The sequence below is a fragment of the Archocentrus centrarchus genome, chromosome 18, assembly GCF_007364275.1.
Source record: "Archocentrus centrarchus isolate MPI-CPG fArcCen1 chromosome 18, fArcCen1, whole genome shotgun sequence".
Taxonomy (NCBI): domain Eukaryota; kingdom Metazoa; phylum Chordata; class Actinopteri; order Cichliformes; family Cichlidae; genus Archocentrus; species Archocentrus centrarchus.
Genome location: NC_044363.1, coordinates 15,246,035 through 15,267,195, shown reverse-complemented (window position 1 = coordinate 15,267,195; position 21,161 = coordinate 15,246,035). Strand labels below are relative to the sequence as shown.

Genomic DNA, 21,161 nt, shown 5'->3' with positions numbered 1-21,161 from the left:
GCCTGCTTCCTTTGCAATTTTTCCAAAGGCATTCAATGGGCTAGATTGGACTCTTGGTGGACCAACTCTGGCCCCCAGACCATGGGTTTCACCTCTTTGTTTTAATACATTATCCAGTGTTGTATAGCCATATAGGTCTCACAAGGTTAAAGCTCCAGCAACACTTGTAGTATATAGAATTTAATTATTATTTTGACCTACATGTTTCGGCTTGTGGCCTTCATCGGGATCATCGTGAGGCCATAAGGCAAAAGGTGCTGGAGCTTTAACTTGTTTAGGCTTTATGCTTGTCTTTGTGTGGAAATAGATAAAGTCGTGCCAGAAACCTGGACGACATCTGCTGACAAGGCTTTTGGCAGCCCATAGGGGTGAGCAGCACCAACGCTCACCCACACAGACCTTCTGAGCTGTCGACTCCGTGAAATCCCCTTGGGAACGTTTGATTGTGTCAGTGAAATGGTCACGATAGAGAACACCAGAGGAAGGAAAACACATCTTAAAGCAGTTATGAGCTAAAACATTTCAAAAAGACAAAGGCATCAGGGAGAGCTCAGGCTTTTCTTTTATTATTCCTGTAAGGACTTTTGAAGATCGATCTTTTCTGTCTGGCAGCAGCATTTCACTCACTTCAATGAGGAATAATGCAGTGTGTGTATAGCTGTGGAAATGGATTATTATAATTAGAATAGTTTCCCATAAACTCTCAAAACATGTACATCACTGAAAGCTTTCAGAGGACTGTCTTGCGTTGACTGGAAATATTACTCTGATAGGACAACTCGTGTAAAATCCCCCCTTACTGATACATTCATGTAAAAAATAAAATGACACACACAAAACTCTTTGGAAACACTTAAAAAAAGAAGGCATACAGTGTGAGAAAATGAGGACATACACTATCCTCAGTGGCCAACAGAGGAATGTAATGATCATTCATTTTAAAAAGAGAAAAACAGAGTGATCAGTGCTGTGATCATAGCAGGAATGTAGATCAGGTTTACAGGCAACCGGAGTAACACATTTATCAAACCATATGTTTCCTACATCTACAGCAGCATCCCACTTATACAGAAGAGAGAGAGGGGAGAAAATATAAATGGAAATTTTGCAAAAGGATATGTAAGTATTTACATGTACACCAAACAATCCAGGTGCTTTAGATGATTATTTTAAGGTACATTTATTTGCTAAGAATGCTATGTTCCTGTTCCATCTTTAAAATGGCTTTAATTTATTGATTTGTAACAATTACAGCCAAATACACTCGCCAGCCACTTTATTAGGTACACTTTGCTAGTACTGGGTTGGGCCCTGCTTTGCCTTCAGAGCTCCCCTAATTCTTCACACAGATTCAACAAGGTGCTGGAAACATTCATCAGAGATTCTGGTCCATATTGACATGACGGCGTCACACAGTTGCTGCAGATTTGTTGGCAGCACATCCATGATGAGAATCTCTTGTCCTGCCACATCCCAAAGGCTCTTTATTGAATCGAGATCTGGTGACTGTGGAGGCCATTTGAGTGCAGTGAACTCATTGTCATGTTCAAGAAACCAGTTTGAGATGATTTGAGCTTTGTGACATGGTGTGTTATCCTGCTCGACGCAGCCATCAGGAGATGAGTACACTGTGGTCATGAAGGGATGGGCATGGTCAGCAACAATACTCAGATAGGCTGTGGGGTTTAAATGATCCCCAGTTTGTACTAAGGGGCTCAAAATGTGCCAAGAAAATATCCCTCACAGCATTAAACCATCACCAGCCTGAACCACTGATAAAAGGCAGGACGAATCCACGCTATCATTATGCTTATGCCAAATTCTGACCCTACCATCCAGATGTTACAACAGAAATCAAGGCTCACCAGACCAGGCACATTTTTCCAGTCTTCAGTGCTCCGTTTTTTTGTGAGCCAGTGTGAACTGTAGCCTCAGTTTCCTGTTCTTAGCTGACAGGAGTGGCACCTAGTGTGATCTGCTACTGTAGCTTATCTGCTTATAGGTTCAACATTGCACATTCAGCAGTTCTCTTCTGCATACTGTAACAAGCTGTTATATGAGTTACTGTTGCCTTCCTCTGAACTCTGACATCAATACGGCATTTTCACCCAGAGAACTGCTGCTTACTGGATACTTTCTCTTTTTCAGACCATTCTCTGTAAACTTTAGGGATGGTTTTGTGGGAAAATCCCAGTAGATCAGCAGTTTCTGTCACACTCGGACCAGCTTGCCTGGCACCAGCAACCATGCCATGTTCAAAGTCACTTAAATCACCTTTCCTCCCCATTCTGATGGTTTAAGCTATGGGCTATTTAACAGGTCACTCCAACCCTGTGCTGGGCTCAGATATCTTTTCATTAAGATGCTCAGTTTAAACTTCAGCAGGTTGTCTTGACCATGTACACATTCCTAAATGCTCTGTGTTGCTGCCATGTGATTGGCTGATTAAATATTTTCATTAACAAGCAGTTGAACAGGTGTAACTAACAAAGTGGCCAGTGTGCATATGTAGGTAAGGGTGAGCAGATTGTTTTATTTAGATCAGTGCTGATTTCTGTAGAACATGTAGGTGAATACTGGCGTACAAACAGCAGAAAAGTCACCTGCTGGTACTTTTTTAAAAAAAAAAAAAATAGTGTAACATAATGTAAATTTACCAGTAAAATTACTTTAAAAGCAACTGGGCTTTTTTGCAGAATATGTTCAGTCATAAGACTGACGAGGCATTTAGCTTAGCAGAGTCGAAATAGGTTGAAACAAAACTGGTCTCTGCAAAAGGTTAACATCTTATACCTTGTTTAAGTTATAGAAAAATGTGCAAAAATAATAATTTGTTATTGTGGTCAGGTTATGTGTCTATGTCTAGTAGTATTTCCATCCATGGCAGGGTAGTTGCACCTCTGGTCTTAACACTAATATATGCTACTGCTGTTTCTTATTTAACTCTCTATAAGAAAACGAATAAATGTATTCTTTAAAAATAAATATAACATAAGGCAGAAAACTGTGATTTCATCATTCAAGTAGCCCATAAACACTGAATTTTGCATCAAGGTCAAAATTATAGTAAAACTGGGCTAAATGTGGCTAATATTTTTTTTTTTTTTTACCTCTAGGTTATGCATACACACATTTTAACAATATTTTAATGGCTATATATCCACATTCAAATTCAGACTCTTGATATAAAGTCACTGAAAATCTCAAATCTCCAACTATTACACTTTGTTTTATCTACCCACACGGCCCTTTTATATATAGTGTAACTCAAAGTGTAATTTTCGAGTAATGGCAGTAACATCCACCTGAAGCTTTAGAGTGTGTTCAACTAAAAATAAACTAAAAATAAAAGTTAGATATGACACATGTACCTACTCACATTAAAAAATATATATATATTACTACTTGCTCAGAACAAAATTAGCCTTGTAGTGCCCCTGTGCCTGAAGCTGTGTTAGGTTGCCAGTTGTACTCTCTTCAGTTCATTTCTGTCCTATGCGTGCATTGTGGGTAATGTGGTTCTTTTGTGGAGTCCATTCACCAAGTTTCCCTCTGCAGGATCCAGTCCATCCACCTGTTTTGCCTGGGTTACCTATTTGCTCTATTGAAATGTCCCAAATGGCACCACATTTAAGACGGACTTGGTTATTCTGGTCATTTCTGGCTCCAATGTTCCCGTTAATCCACCTTGACAAGTGTCTGAGTGAAAGGTAAACCATCGGGAGTTTTTACATGAGTCTACCTCAGTAAGATCGCTGTACATGTTGACTTTTTCTGCTTTAGGAGTCCATTGGGAACTGGATGCCCAATATGGTATTTAGCAAAATCATAGTGAACGTAACCATGTAGTCAATGTCATTGAGCTCACCGGAGGTCTAAATTGCTTCAAAGTTAAATAAAATGGAAAAAAAAAATCATGTTACATATTTAGGACCTCCAGGACTCCTCCATTGAGCTGTAATGGTAGAAAGTGGAGCTAAAGTACTATACAAAACTCTTGAATCATCCTTCATTTCTTTACATTTTACTTCCAAGGAGCCAGACTTCCTTGTTATTTTTTAAAGTGGTCTTGAGCAATAGTTCTCCAGGCATTATGAAGGTCTTTCAAAGTTTTTCTTTGGACATTGGCTGCTTTTTCACTAATTTTCAGTTCATTCCTTGAACTTGACCATTTTTCAGAGGAATGCATTTTGTGTTTGTTGTTGTTGTTGTTGTTGTTGTTGCTGATTTTGATCCACCATCTGAAAAGCGTCTGATTTTCAGTAGCTTCATTTTTGAGCATAACTATGATCCCAAAGACATGTCTGCCCAGAGGCCAGACCCCAAAATTATTGAAGCAGTGTGGGATGATCTTGACAGAGAACAGAACAAAAGGCAGCCAACATCCAAAGAGAATTTTTCAATGTCCTTCAAGAAGCCTGGAGAACTATTCCTGAAAACAATTCAAAGAAATTACAAGAAAGCTTGTCCAAGAGAGTTTAGGCCATGTCGAAGACTAAAGGTGGTCATACCAAATATTCACTTTCAAGCTCATTAGAATTGCATAAACTCTTTGCCTTGTATACCATATTTTTTGTATTGTATGTTTGCACATGCTTCAATACATCACTGCACCTATATCCCATTTTCCTAGCAAAATATTTAAAAAATAATAAATCAGGATTCAAGACTTTTGCACAGTACTGAAGATGTCAACACAAGAAAAATAATGAGGGAGGTTTCATCTAAGTGCGCTGGATTAAAAATACAAAGAAAGATGTTGGACACCAAATAACTGAGTGATAACTGTCTCTGTGATTCTTGTCATTGCATATTGAGAAGAGAAGGCTAAGGGGCAGATAGGTGACCACAGACATGAAGGGAGAAAAATGAAATGATCATCTTTCTAAGGCCTTTGTAAGGGAGGTTTATTTAGGAAAGAAGCCCAAAACAAAACAAAAAGAATTTAATCATGGGAGCCCTCAAATGAGCATCTTTAATGGGTGCAATCTTTGTTAGCCTTACACCCAAGTTCAAGGTGTTCTTCTCCACCATCTACCAGCTTTTTTGTTGAAATTCGCCAAACATCCCACCTCTGTATCCTTTCTAAGAAAAGACATCAGTGGGCTACCACCAGTTTTCAGTCAGAGGGCTGATATCTCAGTCCATCAGCCGCCTCCCTCTGATCCTTCACTCCACAATCTTCAGTCTTCCCAGATCAACAGAGACAGCGGCGGTCACTCTTGGTCACTTCCTCAGATGAGTGAACCACATTGGGCACAAACCCACTCTTCACGCCCTCCCAGCCCTCCTGGATGGTGATGTCACCAGACCGAACCAGGGCAAAGATGTCTCTGGTCAGCTCGGTGAAGGCTTGCTCCACATTGATGGCGTCACGAGCTGACGTCTCAACATAGCGCATCCCGTATGCCCCTGCCAGTTTCTCAGCTTCTTGGCGGGTCACCTACAAGAGCAAATGAGTTAAGATGAGTGTTTCTCATGTAGGAAATGGGCTGTCAAGATTTAGTGGATGAAAGACATGATTTGAAAACCAAACCACTTGTTGAACTTGGTTCTTGTTGAGCTAAGTGCAAGGCCTGAGAAGACATTTAAAATTATAGTTTCATTTGGATTGGATGCCTTTCATACAGAAACAACAATTTAAGTGAACCACTTTAGCCTAGTTTATGCTTGAAGTAAAATAAAGTAAATATAAGTGTTTTGTAGTTTCATATTTCTGCGCCAACACAACATTATGTGTCATATTGTGATCTATCCTAAGCTCGTAAAACACAACTAAAAAGCCAAAACCAATAAAAGGTTAAAACACTGCCAATTCAGGTATTTCTGATCCCTGTAGTTGAGTGCATCGCTATTATATTTTCCTTATTCAACATTCAGAAATATAAGGAAATGAACAGGAATAGCTAAAAGTGTTTCAAAGTTATGACAAAACTTGCACAGAACATTTTAAATTTTAAATTGTACTGCATTGTCTGTTTTCTTACAAAGATCAAAGAGAGGAAAAACTATACTGCTCCTACAGTTACTCTGCAGTGTGTTACAATGATCACATATGCCTGATTCCACACCTGTACATAATGATTATTTGCTACTGCTGCAAAATAAAATTGAAGCATCACTGACCAATTTGAGATAGCAACTTGAGTAGCTGGTAAATGAGGCCTCTAACATGAAATTATGTGAGTGAGCAGATCAAGATCAGAGCAAAGTGTCTAATACAGGAAATGTTGCATAATTTTCTGGTTCATTTGAGTTTAATCCTGCTCTTACAGCATTGGGGTATTAATGTGGACACAGTGTTACGCTGAGCATTTTGCACTGTCGTGCTATTTTCTTTCTGTCTGCCCACTGCCACAAAACAACAAACTGTAACATATTGCCTCTGAACTAAATAAGTGCTGATCTAAATGTGAACAAAAAAGTTATTTTTAAAATTGTTACTTTGATGCACTGCATATTGTGTAACCTCTTGCAACAGAGGAAAGCGCCTATTTTCATCCAGTTTTCATCCAGTTTACAGTGTACACACCTGGCGCTGTGCCTCCAGGTCACACTTGTGGCCCACCAATAGGAAGACAATGCTGTGTGGCTGGACATGACTACGAGCCTCCTCCAGCCAATCATGGACATTCTGAAAAGAGCGGCGATTGGTGATGTCAAAGAGGAGGAGCCCACCCACAGAGTTACGGTAGTAAGCCCTGGTAATGGACCTGCAAAAGAAGTGAAGTGGAGGGAAGCATTTAACATTAATGCTGCATGCAGTTATTTCACCAAGTATAATAAACACACATGAATATCATGACATGAAGTGAAACAGATAAAGCAGTGGTCAGTCAGGATAGTTAATGCAACAACCATCCAACTTTCTGTTCACACATAGCATTTATGAAGTTCACAGTACCAATAAATTAGTAGAGTTCTGTTGAGTAAGCAGGGCATCAGTGCTTGTCCAGTGAAATCTAAAAATTAAATTAAAAGGTAACAAAATGAAAATAATCTCTCTTTTGGTCTCAAAGTTCATAAAGCTTCTTGCCTGTTTGTATAAATACTTTAAATCACTGCCATTTTGTGGTCGCAGTTGACAATTGTCTCTGGAAGCAGGATTATCTTTGCTTGACTACAAGCCACTGCAATCTGTATGGGGGGCCAGCGTTTTGATGGGAATGTCTGTGTCCCATTAACAATGGCTTGAGCTTGTCAACCTGAATGGCCAGCAGCTTGCAGCTAGTTCCTTGACCAGTTGGTAAGGTTGGTAGGCTGCTGACTGTCACCAGGTAAAACCTGTTACGAAGAGGGAGCTGCACCAAACCCTCCTTGTGATTGCTTTGGTAGCTAGCAGATTGCCATGGTTGCCCATAGACTGCTTAGAAGACACCGAACACTTGGCATTTACTCTCCAAGCTATAGTGAATCTTTTAAAAAGTGCAACACAAACCAGAAAAATTCATCTTGAACGTATCACCTTCAAAGTTATTGCTGCACATTTCAATAGGCGCAGTTTTTACTCTGAGGATGAATGGTCTCCATTTCTGGTTTGCTTCGTACTTTTCACAGTTTCACTACCACTTGGTGGCTGTGGCTGAGAAGGTAGAGCAGGTAATCTGCTAATCAGAAGGTTGGTGATACGATCTCTGGCTGCTGCAGCCTGCATGCCAAATTATCCTTGGGCAAGATACTGAACCCCAAGTTGCTCCTGATGCACTCAATGAGGGTATGAACGTGTGTGTGATGAATGAGACATGCTGTATGAAGCACTTTGAGTAGAAAAGAGCTATACAAGAATCTGTCCATTTACAAGTTGGAATCCATGCAAATTACAGGTACAGTGCCTTGCGAAAGTATTCGGCCCCCTTGAACTTTTCAACCTTTTGCCACATTTCAGACTTCAAACATAAAGATATAAAATAAAAAACAAGTGGGACACAATCGTGAAGTGGAATGAAATTTATTGGATGTGTCCAACTTTTTTAACAAATAAAAAACTGAAAAGTGGGGCATGCAATATTATTCGGCCCCTTTACTTTCAGTGCAGCAAACTCACTCCAGAAGTTCAGTGAGGATCTCTGAATGATCCAATGTTGTCCCAAATGACTGATGATGATAAATAGAAGCCACCTGTGTGTAATCAAGTCTCCGTATAAATGCACCTGCTCTGTGATAGTCTCAGGGTTCTGTTCAAAGCGCAGAGAGCATCATGAAGACCAAGGAACACACCAGGCAGGTCCGAGATACTGTTGTGGAGAAGTTCAAAGCCGGATTTGGATACAAAAAGATTTCCCAAGCTTTAAACATCTCAAGGAGCACTGCGCAAGCAATCATATTGAAATGGAAGGAGTATCAGACCACTGCAAATCTACCAAGACCCGGCCGTCCCTCTAAACTTTCATCTCAAACAAGGAGAAGACTGATCAGAGATGCAGCCAAGAGGCCCATGATCACTCTGGATGAACTGCAGAGATCTACAGCTGAGGTGGGAGAGTCTGTCCATAGGACAACAATCAATCGTACACTGCACAAATCTGGCCTTTATGGAAGAGTGGCAAGAAGAAAGCCATTTCTCAAAGATATCCATAAAAAGTCTCATTTAAAGTTTGCCACAAGCCACCTGGGAAACAGAACCAAACATGTGGAAGAAGGTGCTCTGGTCAGATGAAACCAAAATCGAACTGTTTGGCCACAATGCAAAACGATATGTTTGGCGTAAAAGCAACACAGCTCATCACCCTGAACACACCATCCCCACTGTCAAACATGGTGGTGGCAGCATCATGGTTTGGGCCTGCTTTTCGTCAGCAGGGACTGGGAAGATGGTCAAAATTGATGGGAAGATGGATGGGGCCAAATACAGGACCATTCTGGAAGAAAACCTGTTGGAGTCTGCAAGAGGCCTGAGACTGGGACGGAGATTTATCTTCCAACAAGACAATGATCCAAATCATGAAGCCAAATCTACAACGGAATGGTTCACAAATAAAGGTATCCAGGTGTTGGAATGGCCAAGTCAAAGTCCAGACCTGAATCCAATCGAGAATCTGTGGAAAGCACTGAAGACTGCTGTTCACAAACGCTCTCCATCCAACCTCACTGAGCTCGAGCTGTTTTGCAAGGAAGAATGGGCAAAAATTTCAGTCTCTCGATGTGCAAAACTGATAGAGACATACCCCAAGCGACTTGCAGCTGTAATTGCAGCAAAAGGTGTTGCTACAAAGTATTAATGCAAGGGGGCCGAATAATATTGCACGCCCCACTTTTCAGTTTTTTATTTGTTAAAAAAGTTTGACACATCCAATAAATTTCATTCCACTTCACGACTGTGTCCCACTTGTTGTTGATTCTTCACAAAAAATTAAAATTTTATATCTTTATGTTTGAACCTGAAATGTGGCAAAAGGTTGAAAAGTTCAAGGGGGCCGAATACTTTCGCAAGGCACTGTAACTACAGCCACTCATTCGTGGCCAAAGCAGTCACAAGGAGTTTTTGGTGCAGCACCATATACCTCTTTGCAACCATTCACACAACCTCCAGCAACTACTCGCCAACCAGTTGTGGAAAACACACTTTTCTGTTGCAACCACCACCACCAGTTGCAACTGGTGGTGGTGGTTGCTGACCAGTCTCTAGGGCTGCATGACTAGGCCTTTAGCAATCAATTTCCCAGCAACTGTCAGCAACCTCCAATGACTACTTCCAACTGCTCGGTGAATACAGAGGTTGCCAGGGGGTTGCCAACTGGTCTCTAAGTGACTAAGGCCTTAGCACAGTTACACAGTTGGATAAGCAACTAAAGGGCGGATATATTCTTATATTATTCTTAAAATATTCTTATATTTTAAAAAATAATGTTTCAAAGGAAAAAGACAGAAAAGAGTTATCACCCATCTTGGGCAACATTGTCCTGAGTTTGTGGTGTATATAATATATAATATATATATAACGTATATGATCATACTGCTAAGCATCCAGAGCCACTGTGTGAAATACAATAACTACACATTACTGCTGGAGCAGATCTTTTTTTCTAACTTAACAAAAACGTTAAAAGTTAGTTAATGAAATACCTCAGGCTTTGATGTAACTTTGGGTTAGTTTACAACAATATATCCATAATATCCATTATATATTCAGAATAAACAGGAAAATAAGCCATATGAGTAAAGAAAATAAGACAGATAAACCCAAAGACAGAAGGTGTGAACACAGAAGAAGATGGAGGTGTCAGGAGGGTATCAATACAAAATTTTAGACCTGGTATCAGTTTAATACCAAGTGGAAGCTGGATCTGTGGTGTTGTTTTACATAACTATAATTCCTCTTTGCAGTCTGACTGGGAGGAAAAGCTCTGCTAGATTTTGACAAGATGTGACAACTTGCACACACACAGACACACATCAACCGCCTCATGATGCGTCTCTCTTCCTCACAGAGCGCACGCGAATATAAATATAACTGGAAAGACAATTAGAGGCTTGCAGTGGAGACGGAAAGAGAGACGTGTCTTGAAAGAGGAAGAAGGAGGATAAGCTGACAGAGAGGAGACAGTAAGAGAGGAGGAGTGGATGGCAGAAAAACCTGAGCCAGTGAGTGATTCATTTGATCGGACACACACGTAGTTTATATGTATTTATAGAAGCAAGAACCACGCAGATCAAACAACAATGACTAAGAGATCTGCGTCGCTGGTAGGGAAGAAGTGAACAGAGGATTGTGTGGCGGATTAAAACAGGCAAAAACTGCTGCGTCACAAATTCCCAAAATAGTGGATTTTAAATACTTTCCCAAAATGGCTACTTTGGTCAACCTTGGTGGGCCAAGAGAGGATAATCCACTACAACTCCAGCACATACAAGATAAACACACAAGTGACAAAGGAACAAATTTATGATTCAATTCTTGTCTGCTGCATGTAAGATAATTTATTAGGGTGACAATGTCCTCTATTTCAGTCATTACCAACAGATAAAGGAAAAAGACCAAAGAAAACAGTTCATCTGTCCATTTTCCCTGTTCACAGGTTTCAGCCTCTTTGTACCTTTGTAAGATATAAATATTTGACAAATGCATAGCATTACAAATGGCTAAATAATTAAATAAATGAGCTGTTCTTAGAAACTCTGAGTAGAAGTAGAGTAAATGACTATTATTACCAGCTGATTAATACACTTTTAGTAAATACAGTATGTATGTGGGATCGTGTGGGTGACTTACTACAAACAATTACATCCTCAAATCATTTGCATTATAAACTCCTTCTTGTGTGTGTGTGTGTGTGTGTGTGTGTGTGTGTGTGTGTGTGTGTGTGTGTGTGTGTGTGTGTGTGCGTATGTTTATAATACCTTGTGGGGACAATTTTCCTGACATATACTACGTTGTGGGGACCAATTGCTCCTTGTGGGGACTGGAACCTTGTCCCCACAAGGGGAAACCCTGTTTTTGGGTCAGGGGTCAGAGTTAGGGCTAAGGTATGAATTGAGTTTAGGTTAGGGTTAGGGTTAGGTATGTGATGGTTAGGGTTAGGAAAAGGGTAAAGGTAAGGTTTAGGCTGTAGAAATGAATGGAAGTCAATGGAAATTCCCCACAAAGATAGCAAAACACACTGAACACCAACAAGCTGAACTCAATTCTTCTCATTAGTTGTCAATATGAAAATGTGAAATAATAAAAATGATTGTGAACAAAATATGCATATTTTTGCAAAAGTTCAAAGACTTTTAACTTTATACAAGTACATATAAATGTATTTATTTTTGCTTTCTTTCAGGTCTAGTTGAGCTGAGTACTGTGGCTTTTATTATGCAAACAGTTTTATTTACTTTGTTTCATTTGATTTTTTGTTTATATTTTGTTCTGTATAGCATATATATATATATATAATATGCTATACAAATGAACTGTGACTTGACTTGACAAAGTGCTATTGGTATTTTACTTTCAGTTTAAGTACTTAACCTGTGGCCCTTGAGCCCTTTTTTCTGGTTCAGTGAGATAAAGCTAGTCTGTTTTGGGCTAAGGACAGTGGACAGGTCATCTGTATCTGGATTTGTTAAACTTCTTCAATAAGAATGTGAAACTTCTTCGCTATTGACGTCTAAGTAAGAATGTTTCTGTACAACTGACTTGAGAGAAACAGCAACTTTGTCATATGCAAACAGGCCCTTGCCTTACAGTTTGGTATTCAGCTTATTCATTAGTGCAGTCACATCAACAGGAAATCCAAGATCTGCCTTCTATTCTGCATTTGAGTGCTGGAATGTCCTTCCTTCTCACAAAACTCTCAAATTTCTACTCTCAGGTCCCGCTTTCATTTTAGCACTTTGCCCGGGCCACCTGACAGGTGTGTGGTAGCCTGTGTCACCATGTTCAGTTTCATGCTCCTCCAAAAGTGCAACAAACTGTCTGTGATTCAGTGATCTTGGCCTGATCAAGTTTTGAAGTGTTTTGGTTACGTCATCAGCAGCACGGTTCATTTTTAGCGCGGACTTCCACAACGCCTCCTGGTGTTTTAATACAATGTGAAAATACCAATTCCAGTTCTGGGTTCATTTCAGCCACTTTATCGTTGGACAGCCATCAGTTGTAACACCTGCAAGTTTGTCCCATTTCAGCCCCAGCCTATCCAATCATGCAGTTACTGTACCTCCATGAAAAAAATCACTTCCTCCTATAGTCCCTTTCATTGAGCTCATTGCTGCCTGCTCCTCCATTAAAATCATGATTTTCCTCGAGTTGTTTTGTTACAGTTCACCTATTATATTAAATTGCTACTAATGTGCCCTGATTTCCTTTAGAAGGATGTTAGCTTAGAAATCCTTACACAGCAGTAAGAAAATAAAACATGATTTTCTGATTCTATAACTTTAAAGGAAATCATCTGAGAAGCGAAACTGAAGTAATGTCCTATTCATCTATGTGAAGTGCCTCTCAGGAAAGTGACTGGATCACAGATTTATTTCTAGGAAAAGGCCTCGTGATGTTCGGGCTGAAAAAGGTTTGAGACGTCCTTCGGTCTCAGAGGGACTAGGTGCCGTTGCCATAGAGACACTCATCATGCTGACAGGTGAGACCCCTCCCCTTCTGTTAAGATGATGAGCTGTGCTGTGCAAAGGTGCATTTTAGCCTATGAGGCATATATTATTATGGCTTTTTTTGCCCTCTGTGTATTGCAGGTTCTGTTCTGATGGAGAAATATCTTTAACACCAGATATTAAATTAATATTTGAACAAATTAACTTGCCAAGCATATATCAGAAAGTTAATACGACAGTTCAAATGCACACTAACATAATTTCAGACAGTGCATGAAAAATAAAAACACTTCAAACTATGACAATTTAAATAATGTGAGTAGACTGAAATGACTGAAATAAAAAGGAAATCTCTAGTGACAAATAAAATTGGTCATTTAAAATACATTTCAACTACAACAAGATCAAAAATAGCAATAAAACACTGGGTTTCATGTTATTCTGGCACATTCTCTGTAAGCACTGAAGGTTAAAAGAAGGTCTTAATGGAGGTTATACTGACAAGGGTAAAAGGGTAAAGCTGGCATAAAATGGAAGATAATAAAGCATCTGAGGGCAGAGTGATCACAGGCCTGTTTGCCAACTGCAAAGCATCACCCTGATCTCCTTTGCCGTGTTTGTTAAGCACAGCATTTGATATGCATACGGCTTATTTAGCAGGTCACAAATACACAGCAGTGGCAGCACAGATGAAAAGTTAACCATCTTGGATTGTTAACTCAGGGTCGGTGGGGCTGCTCTGACTTTCCGAGTGGGAAATCCGAGTCCATGGTACTTTTCTAGAAAAAAATTCTGACTGGGAACTCTAAAATTCTGACTTAATCTAGAATGCACCATTAGTGATTACCGGTAACATACCTGGCATTTCAAAGCTTTCTTCCAACTAGAATAAAATACATCTTTAACTCTTTTCTGATTGAAAGACTAATTTCCCTTTCTTTATCACTCTGACAGGGGATTTATTCTTCTGTGTTGGGGGTTTGTGGTTAGGTCATAACCACAACCCCCTACGCCATCACCTGATGTGTACACAAACTATTGGAATGGATGTAAGGGAATGTAACAAAGAAATGGAAAAACTTGAGAGACAAATATGTTTGCCTCTAGAAAAAAAAAAAAGACCATCACGAAGAGTGGGGACTCAGGAGGGGAAGAAATTCCAGTATTTTATTTGTTTCTGTCATGGCTGGCACAATGTGTAAAACACTGGGACATGACCACAAGGTAATTAACACATAGAATGCACCACACAAAAGCATGAACGCTGGCATCAGCAGATTCATCAGCAGTGAAAGTGAGACACTTCCACAGCAGCCATTGTACCTGTGGAAGCAGTAAGCAGCACTGTGGGCCCTGAATGTGAACTACTAAATATTTTTCTGTTTGTTCTCTTTTATTGCACCCCCAAGCACATTTTTGTTTCATTAAGACTGGAACTCGAGGATAGCCAAGTTTCTGTCATCTGCATATGAGGCATGCAAGTGCAAGTGGCCTTTTCAGTGTTAACATAAAGGTGGTCCATTTCACAGACAGAGTCGCCTGTGGCATCAAAATGATGACTATCAAGTTTTAGGAGCACCTGCAACTGTTTGCTTTTTAGAAACAAGTCGCTGGTGTTTTTCTCTGCGCACATGACCTCAAAGCTCATTGAATACCTGTGCTCCCTGTGCTAATTATTACTGGCAGTTCAAGATCTGAGACATCCCGGCTGTTTTTGTATAGTTCTGAGCTCCTAAGTGTTTCTTAATCACCCAAAACAACATAAACTACACTCTATATGTCACTATTTATACTATATAAACACATCCTCTGCTGCCAAGCAAATAGCATAAATAACCATGTGTTTTTCCATACTGTGGTCAGTCTGGAACTCCAGCAAAAAGATGTAAAGATGTCTGTACCACAGTACAGAATTGTTGTCAAGTGCCACACACCATCACAGCAATGACAGTCTCACACCCTCTCACCTGAAGCGCTCCTGACCCGCGGTGTCCCAGATCTGAAGCTTGATCCGCTTGCCCGGCTCGATCTCCACCAGCCGGGAGAAGAAGTCCACACCGACAGTTGGGTCAGACACCTGGGCGAAGCGGCCCTCCGTGAACCTCCGGATCAGACATGACTTGCCCACCGTGGAGTCCCCGATGACGATCAGCCGGAACTGATAGAGCCATATCGCCTCCATGACTTGGCTTTACCTGTCTGCAGCTCTCCCGTTGTGTGTTTGTGTGTTTGTCTGTTGGTCTGCGGTATAAGTGCTGCTGGTGCACACACACGAGAGAGAGAGAGAGAGAGACAGAGAGAAGAGAGGAATCAACAAACAGCATTAGATTTGGTGTGTGTGTCTTATTTGTTTTTCTTTAAGCATGGTTGTTTCTTTGCAAACCAAATGCCACCATTTGACTCCTCAACTCCTGTTCTCTGTGCAGCGCCGTCTACACCTCCACAGGGTGTAATGTTTGGGTGGAGGTCTTATTTGTAGGCCAGCCTGGCAGTTAGAATGACCCTGACTTCCTTAAAGAAAAGGCAATGAGATTTTTTTCATAAGGGTTTTGGATAATCACAAGAAATAAGCTCTGAGGGAAATAAAAGGTTACAATAATTGCATGTTTTGTTCTGCAAGATTGTCTTCACAGACTAGCGCCTCTTATTTTAGTATGATTTTTGAAGCAGGAATTTAATTCCAGGAAGTAAAATGACTTCAGTATCATCAGCGCTGTATTTGGCATAAGAGTTCCAAAGTTCACACGAGGGGTTTTTACTTGCATATCTCCATTTGTCCAGAGCTTGCATTAAGCACAGACCTTATTTCAAGCATCTAACAAACCCACTCTAAATAACCCACTGACTTTGAAACAAGTGAACCGGAAGTGTGTCTGGGTCTTGGGGCCTATTCCTGCAGCACTGTTGAGTCAGGTGCAATGCAACCAGCTTACAGCGTGATTCGATTAAAACCACGAGGTACAGGAGGAAATCCTCTTATGCTTTTCTAGCCACTTGATGGCTTCAGTTGATGTTTTAATCAAAGCCTGCTTTTTTGGATTATTAGCCATACTCCAATTCACTTATTAACATGAGGCTTTGGCATCTTAATGTGTGACCTTCCATATAATTAGACATAACCAACTGCCTTGTTTGGACTGTTGTAACATTTTGTGCATTCATATCCCCAATTCTTCTTGCTCTTATGCTTCAACCACTGACAGGTAACTAAGTTTGTTTAGGTTCTTCAGTTATTGGTAGAGTTTTGAAATGAGCCTAATATTTCCAATATTTCATGTCACTTTTTATTTTTACTCCTCTACTTTTCAAAAGCAAGTATTCACGTTTTGCTCCACTGCACTTGTCATTTGAAAGAACTGTTAGATTGAAAGTAGATCCTGATAGCTCCGTAATACCAAGTAGCACTGTAAATGGGTTCTCAACGGTTAAAGCATGCCTTATAATAATGTAAAAACTATAATAATGTTGCAACATGAATGAAAGCAAAAGGACTAATTTTGGTGCCCTTTGATGTTCTAAGGATCACTGGGTTGTATCAGTGTTTTCTTTCTCAATTTCTCAAAAAAACATCAAATTAGTATTGATATATAAATTGATATATAAATGATCATTGTACCTATGTAGTGTTTAGATTAAAATACAGAATAATCAGTACTATATCAAATATTTAAATATATCAGAGGCCTTGAATAACTCTCCCACCACTTGAACTCTTCACTTAAAGGCAAAGAACAAACTAGTATTTCCATATATGATCAACTTGTAGCTGAATTTTACATGTAGTCGGTAACTTCAAGGAAAGCGAAGCTGATCTTTAAAAGCCTTAAAACCTGTTTGCATGTTACTGTACTCCATAACTATCAGGTTTAAATGATGTCTAATGGAAACTTACACTCTCTACTGGACACTTTATTAGGTATACCTTACTAGTACCAGGTTCAAAGCTGCCTCAATCCTTTGCAGCACAGATTCAACAAGGTGCTGGAAATATTCCTCAGAGCAGGGCTCTTCAGCTCCAGGCCCCGAGAGCCCAGTGTCCTGCAGGTTTGAGATGTGTCCCTGATCCAACACACCTGAATCAAATGGCTAAAATTACCTCCTCAGTATGCAGTCAAGTTCTCCAGAGTCCTGCTAATGACTTCTATATTTGACCCAGGTGTGTTGAAGCAGAGACATCTAAAACCTGCAGGACAGGGGCTCTCGAGGCGTGGAGTTGAAGAGCCCTGCCTCAGAGATTTTCATACATGTTGACTTGACAGTGTCACACAGTTGCTGCAGATTCATGATGAGAATCTCCCGTACCACCACATCCCCAAGGTGCTCTACTGGATTGAGATCTGGTGACTGTGGAGGCCATTTGAGTACAATGAACACACTGATATCTTCAAGAAACCAGTCTGAGTTGATTTGAGCTTTGCGACATGGTGCGTTATCCTGCTCGAAGCAGCCATCAGAAGATGGGTACACTGTGGTCATGAAGTGATGGATATGGTCAGCAACAATACTCAGGTAGACTGTGGAGTTTAAATTATGTTCAGTTGGTACTGAGGGACCCAAAGTGTGCCAAGATAATATCCCACACACCATTACACCACTAGCAGCCTGAAGCGTTGATCCCATGCTTTCATGTTGTTTTTTCTGACCTAACCATCAGAATTTAGCAACAGAAATTGAGACTCATAAGACTGGGCGATGTTTTACTAGCTATTACTATTGTTACTATTGTTCAGTTTGGTGAGCCTGTGTGTAGCCTCAGTTTCCTGTTAGCTGACTGGAGTGTGTCATCCGATGTGGTCTTCTGCTGCTGTAGCTCATCTGCTTCAACGTTTGAAATGTCACGTTGTGTATTCAGAGATGCTCTTCTGTAAACCTTGGTCACAATGGGTGTTTATTGGAGCAGCTTGCCTATTCTCCTCTGACATCAACAGGGCATTTTCACCACAAGAACTGCCACTTAACACCTGTACCTAATAAAGTGGCAGTTTGCTCAGGCTTATTCTGTACAAGGTTTACAGCATGAAATATTTCAGATCTTTATGGTTTTGCAGAAATGCGCAAGTCAAAAATAGCAGAAGAAATGTTTAATTTGGTCAGTAAAAGTCATTAACAGTATTTCAGTGATTACTAAAGAAGAAGCTTAATGATCATAGTGATCACTGAAAGGTCAGAGTGCAGCAAGATCTAAGTGACTGTCAGCACCCCTAACAGACAGGCAGCATGAAAACTGTAAGTTTTAATCTGTTCCAGTTTGACTTGTTGGTGTGTTAAACAGAGAGAGATGGTTTTGCATCTTTTCTGCTCATCTTTCTGTAAAAGTGAAAGCATGCACGTTATTGGATTGTTTATAGCCTTGTTGGATCCGAAACAATGAGAAAGGAAACCAAATAAAAACGCAGGGAGTAAGAGGCGAAACGTCTCCTAAATTATGTGCTTTAAGTGATTTAATAGAAGCTAACCTGCTCCCTAACAATAGCATAACACGCCTGTCTCCTGTAATACTACAGATCCCCACACCACAGTCAATCCCGACCAGGCCATCAGGCGGGCAGAGAGCCAGCCTCCCATCACCTCATGCGCGTCTCTGTGGAGTCAGGTTGCGTAGATCGGGAGGTATGCAAACATTAGTGGCTGAATCCCTGCTGAATAGCAGCCTGATGAGCTCTCACGCAGTTTGGGGGGGGGGGGGTCCACCACGACACGCAGCGTCCAACATATACAGATGGCTGCGGTTGAGAGACTGACATGATTGCACGCGGGAGGGGGAGGGGGGGGGTGTTATTGACTGCACTTCTTTCCTTTTAAAAAAAATAAAAAATGAGGTGATTTTGTGCGCACAGCTAACAGTTATTATTTACAGTTTGGTGTGAAATGATCAAATCGTGTTGTTTAACAGGCAGCAGTCAACGACATTTAGTCCAAAGCGACTTTTTTTTTTTTTTTACATTTATGAATCCAAATCACATCCATTTAGGGGAATCTAAAGGCCTGCTTCGGATATACTCGTTACAGTCCGTTGTTTTTAGGAAAACGCACATAATGACTGAAAAGCGGTGATCACTTTTAAGCTGAACGGCACCAGGACTATAGAGAGTAAACAGTAAAAGAAAACAGCCTACTAGGAGCAGCAGTGGAGTGCTTCAGGCCAGAATGGTCGCTCCTCTTACGCTGTTCAGGATCAGGCTGTTGAGGGCTCCATGGCACAGCGACATCCGGCTGGGTCGATGCTCGGGGCGCAGCAAAAAATGACCAAAACAGCGTCAAATCCTCCGGGAGTTTGTGTTTGTGTGGAAGCTCGATGATGGAGACCGGTGAACAGCAGGCCCCGGAGGACACAGGGCTGATTTCCTTCTTAATGTCAGGCCCGATCGAGCGCTGAAAGAAAAAAAAAACGCATCCAAGTGCAGGTGCGATTTAAAAAAAAAAAACAACAAAAAAAAAACCGGATCTTGCGCTTTCGCTCTGAGCCACGAATAAACTGCGAGCAGGCCTCTGTTCTCTGTTTCGATCCCCCGAGAAGAGAGGATGTTTACGAGGGCAGGGTGCGGGCTGTCGGAGGGGAATCCCGCCGTATCATTTCGGTGTTTGCTGAGTGTTTGGAGGTTTTCGCTGCTGATGAAATGGCAGCAGTAGCAGCAGCAGCATCATATAGCCTGACTCATCCCGCATCAGTACCACTACCGTAAAGCAGCGCGCAGAGGCGCAACACGAGGAGGCGTGACTGCTTTTAGAGTTGTGGACACATAACTGGCAAATCCGGTCTCCTCCATGTAGCATAACATTAACGCCCAAAAGCTGCATTAGCCCTTTGCAAAAGTACAGAGTACTATATTTATATGATATACAAGAACACGTGACAACATCCTAAATACGTTTAAGTAAAACTGGACTCAAATCTCTGAGAAAGTAACTCGAAGTTGAGAAAATGACTTAAATTTTCGAATTTTAAGAAATTTGGGATAATAAAAGTAAATTTTGATTCATTGAGGGCAAACAAATGTTTGTCAGTGGCGGAAAGAAGTTTCCATAAACACTGTACCTGCAGTATATGTATTTTTTTTTCCTTTGATTTGTTTCTGTTTTTTTGGAGAGCGTGGCCGATAGAAGGAAGCTGCGCACTTACTGCGCCCTTCAAGCGGCACTGCGCAGTCACGGAACAGCCTATGAAAGCGCTGCAGCACGTGGGAGATGTAGTTTTAAGATACGCAGACTGGAGCTCTGTGTGTGTTAGTCATGCTATGGGAACATAAATCTGTTTACACAGACAGCGCGGATGCACAATGTAAATAATGACATTTTCATGTGAAGGAGTTTTTTTTTTTTTAATGGTTAAATAATCTCCAGGAAATGAATGTAAGGCAGTGTAATCTTCTCTAAAGGCAGCAATTTGAAATAGTCAGTGGATTGGTACTCATATAGCACTTTTCTACTCTATTACTGTGATATATATATATTTTTTTTTGCTGCATTCCTCATTTACCTATTTACACACACATTCATACAAACCCCCCTTTTTTTTTGTGCCTGCACTTTGCAGCTAATATTCACACACTCACGCGCTAATGATGCATCGGGGTGACTTAGGGTTCAGTAGCTTGTCCATGTAAATTGGAAGAGCCAAGGATCAAACCACCGACCTTCCAATTAGTAGACGACCTGCTCCACCCGATGAGCCCCAGCTGCACAGCAGAGTAATTGTAATACATGGGCCAGGCACCATTAGGTAAGTGGTTCCTGATTTTTTTTAACTGTAGGGACAGTGGAAGAAAGCAAAATGAAAATGGGATATAAGTCTGACTTAAATATCACAAAGCTCACATTCACACTTGCCAAAGGGTACTTCAGCATCTGGACTGGTCAGGGATTGAGCCAACCACTCGCTTCGAATGTTATCAGTCCATTTGATAATATTCGAAGCGAGTGGAGCCAACGACCTTCAGTTTGGTAGCTTCCACCTTTGGCACAGCTGTTAAAACAGAGCAAACTAGCTAAGCCTCCAGTTAGCTTTTAAAGATGCCCAAACAAACCTGCTAAGTACAGAAAAAAACTAAAAAACGTGAGTTTACCTCAGACAGGATTATCAGATCTGGATGACAAACCAGCTCGGTTACAGACTCAGCCTTCCCACTCAAAAATAG

General features: G+C 40.8%; 1 protein-coding gene across 2 annotated transcripts; it reads right to left on the bottom strand.

Moving 5' to 3' along the window:
- Positions 1-555: 555 nt before the first annotated feature.
- On the bottom strand, positions 556-19,407 carry rab39bb (RAB39B, member RAS oncogene family b). 2 transcript variants are annotated; one of them, XM_030753817.1, is made up of 4 exons: positions 19,143-19,407; positions 14,994-15,284; positions 6,533-6,713; positions 556-5,443 (listed from the first exon to the last, which is right to left on the bottom strand). In XM_030753817.1, exons 2-4 carry the CDS (start codon positions 15,206-15,208, stop codon positions 5,198-5,200), a joined length of 642 nt encoding a protein of 213 aa, XP_030609677.1. In that variant the 5' UTR covers positions 15,209-15,284; positions 19,143-19,407; the 3' UTR covers positions 556-5,197. The 2 variants fall into 2 exon arrangements, with proteins under 2 accessions (XP_030609677.1, XP_030609678.1); XM_030753818.1 differs by having other exon boundaries at positions 14,994-15,281.
- Positions 19,408-21,161: the final 1,754 nt, after the last annotated feature.

Coding starts and splice junctions, on each gene's coding strand:
- rab39bb (XM_030753817.1), bottom strand. CDS start 15,208: ATGGAGGCGATATGGCTCTATCAGTTCCGGCTGATCGTCATCGGGGAC. Junction 6,714..14,993: donor GCGGGTCAGGAGCGCTTCAG/GTGAGAGGGTGT, acceptor CTTCTTTTGCAG/GTCCATTACCAGGGCTTACT. Junction 5,444..6,532: donor ACCTGGAGGCACAGCGCCAG/GTGTGTACACTG, acceptor TTGCTCTTGTAG/GTGACCCGCCAAGAAGCTGA.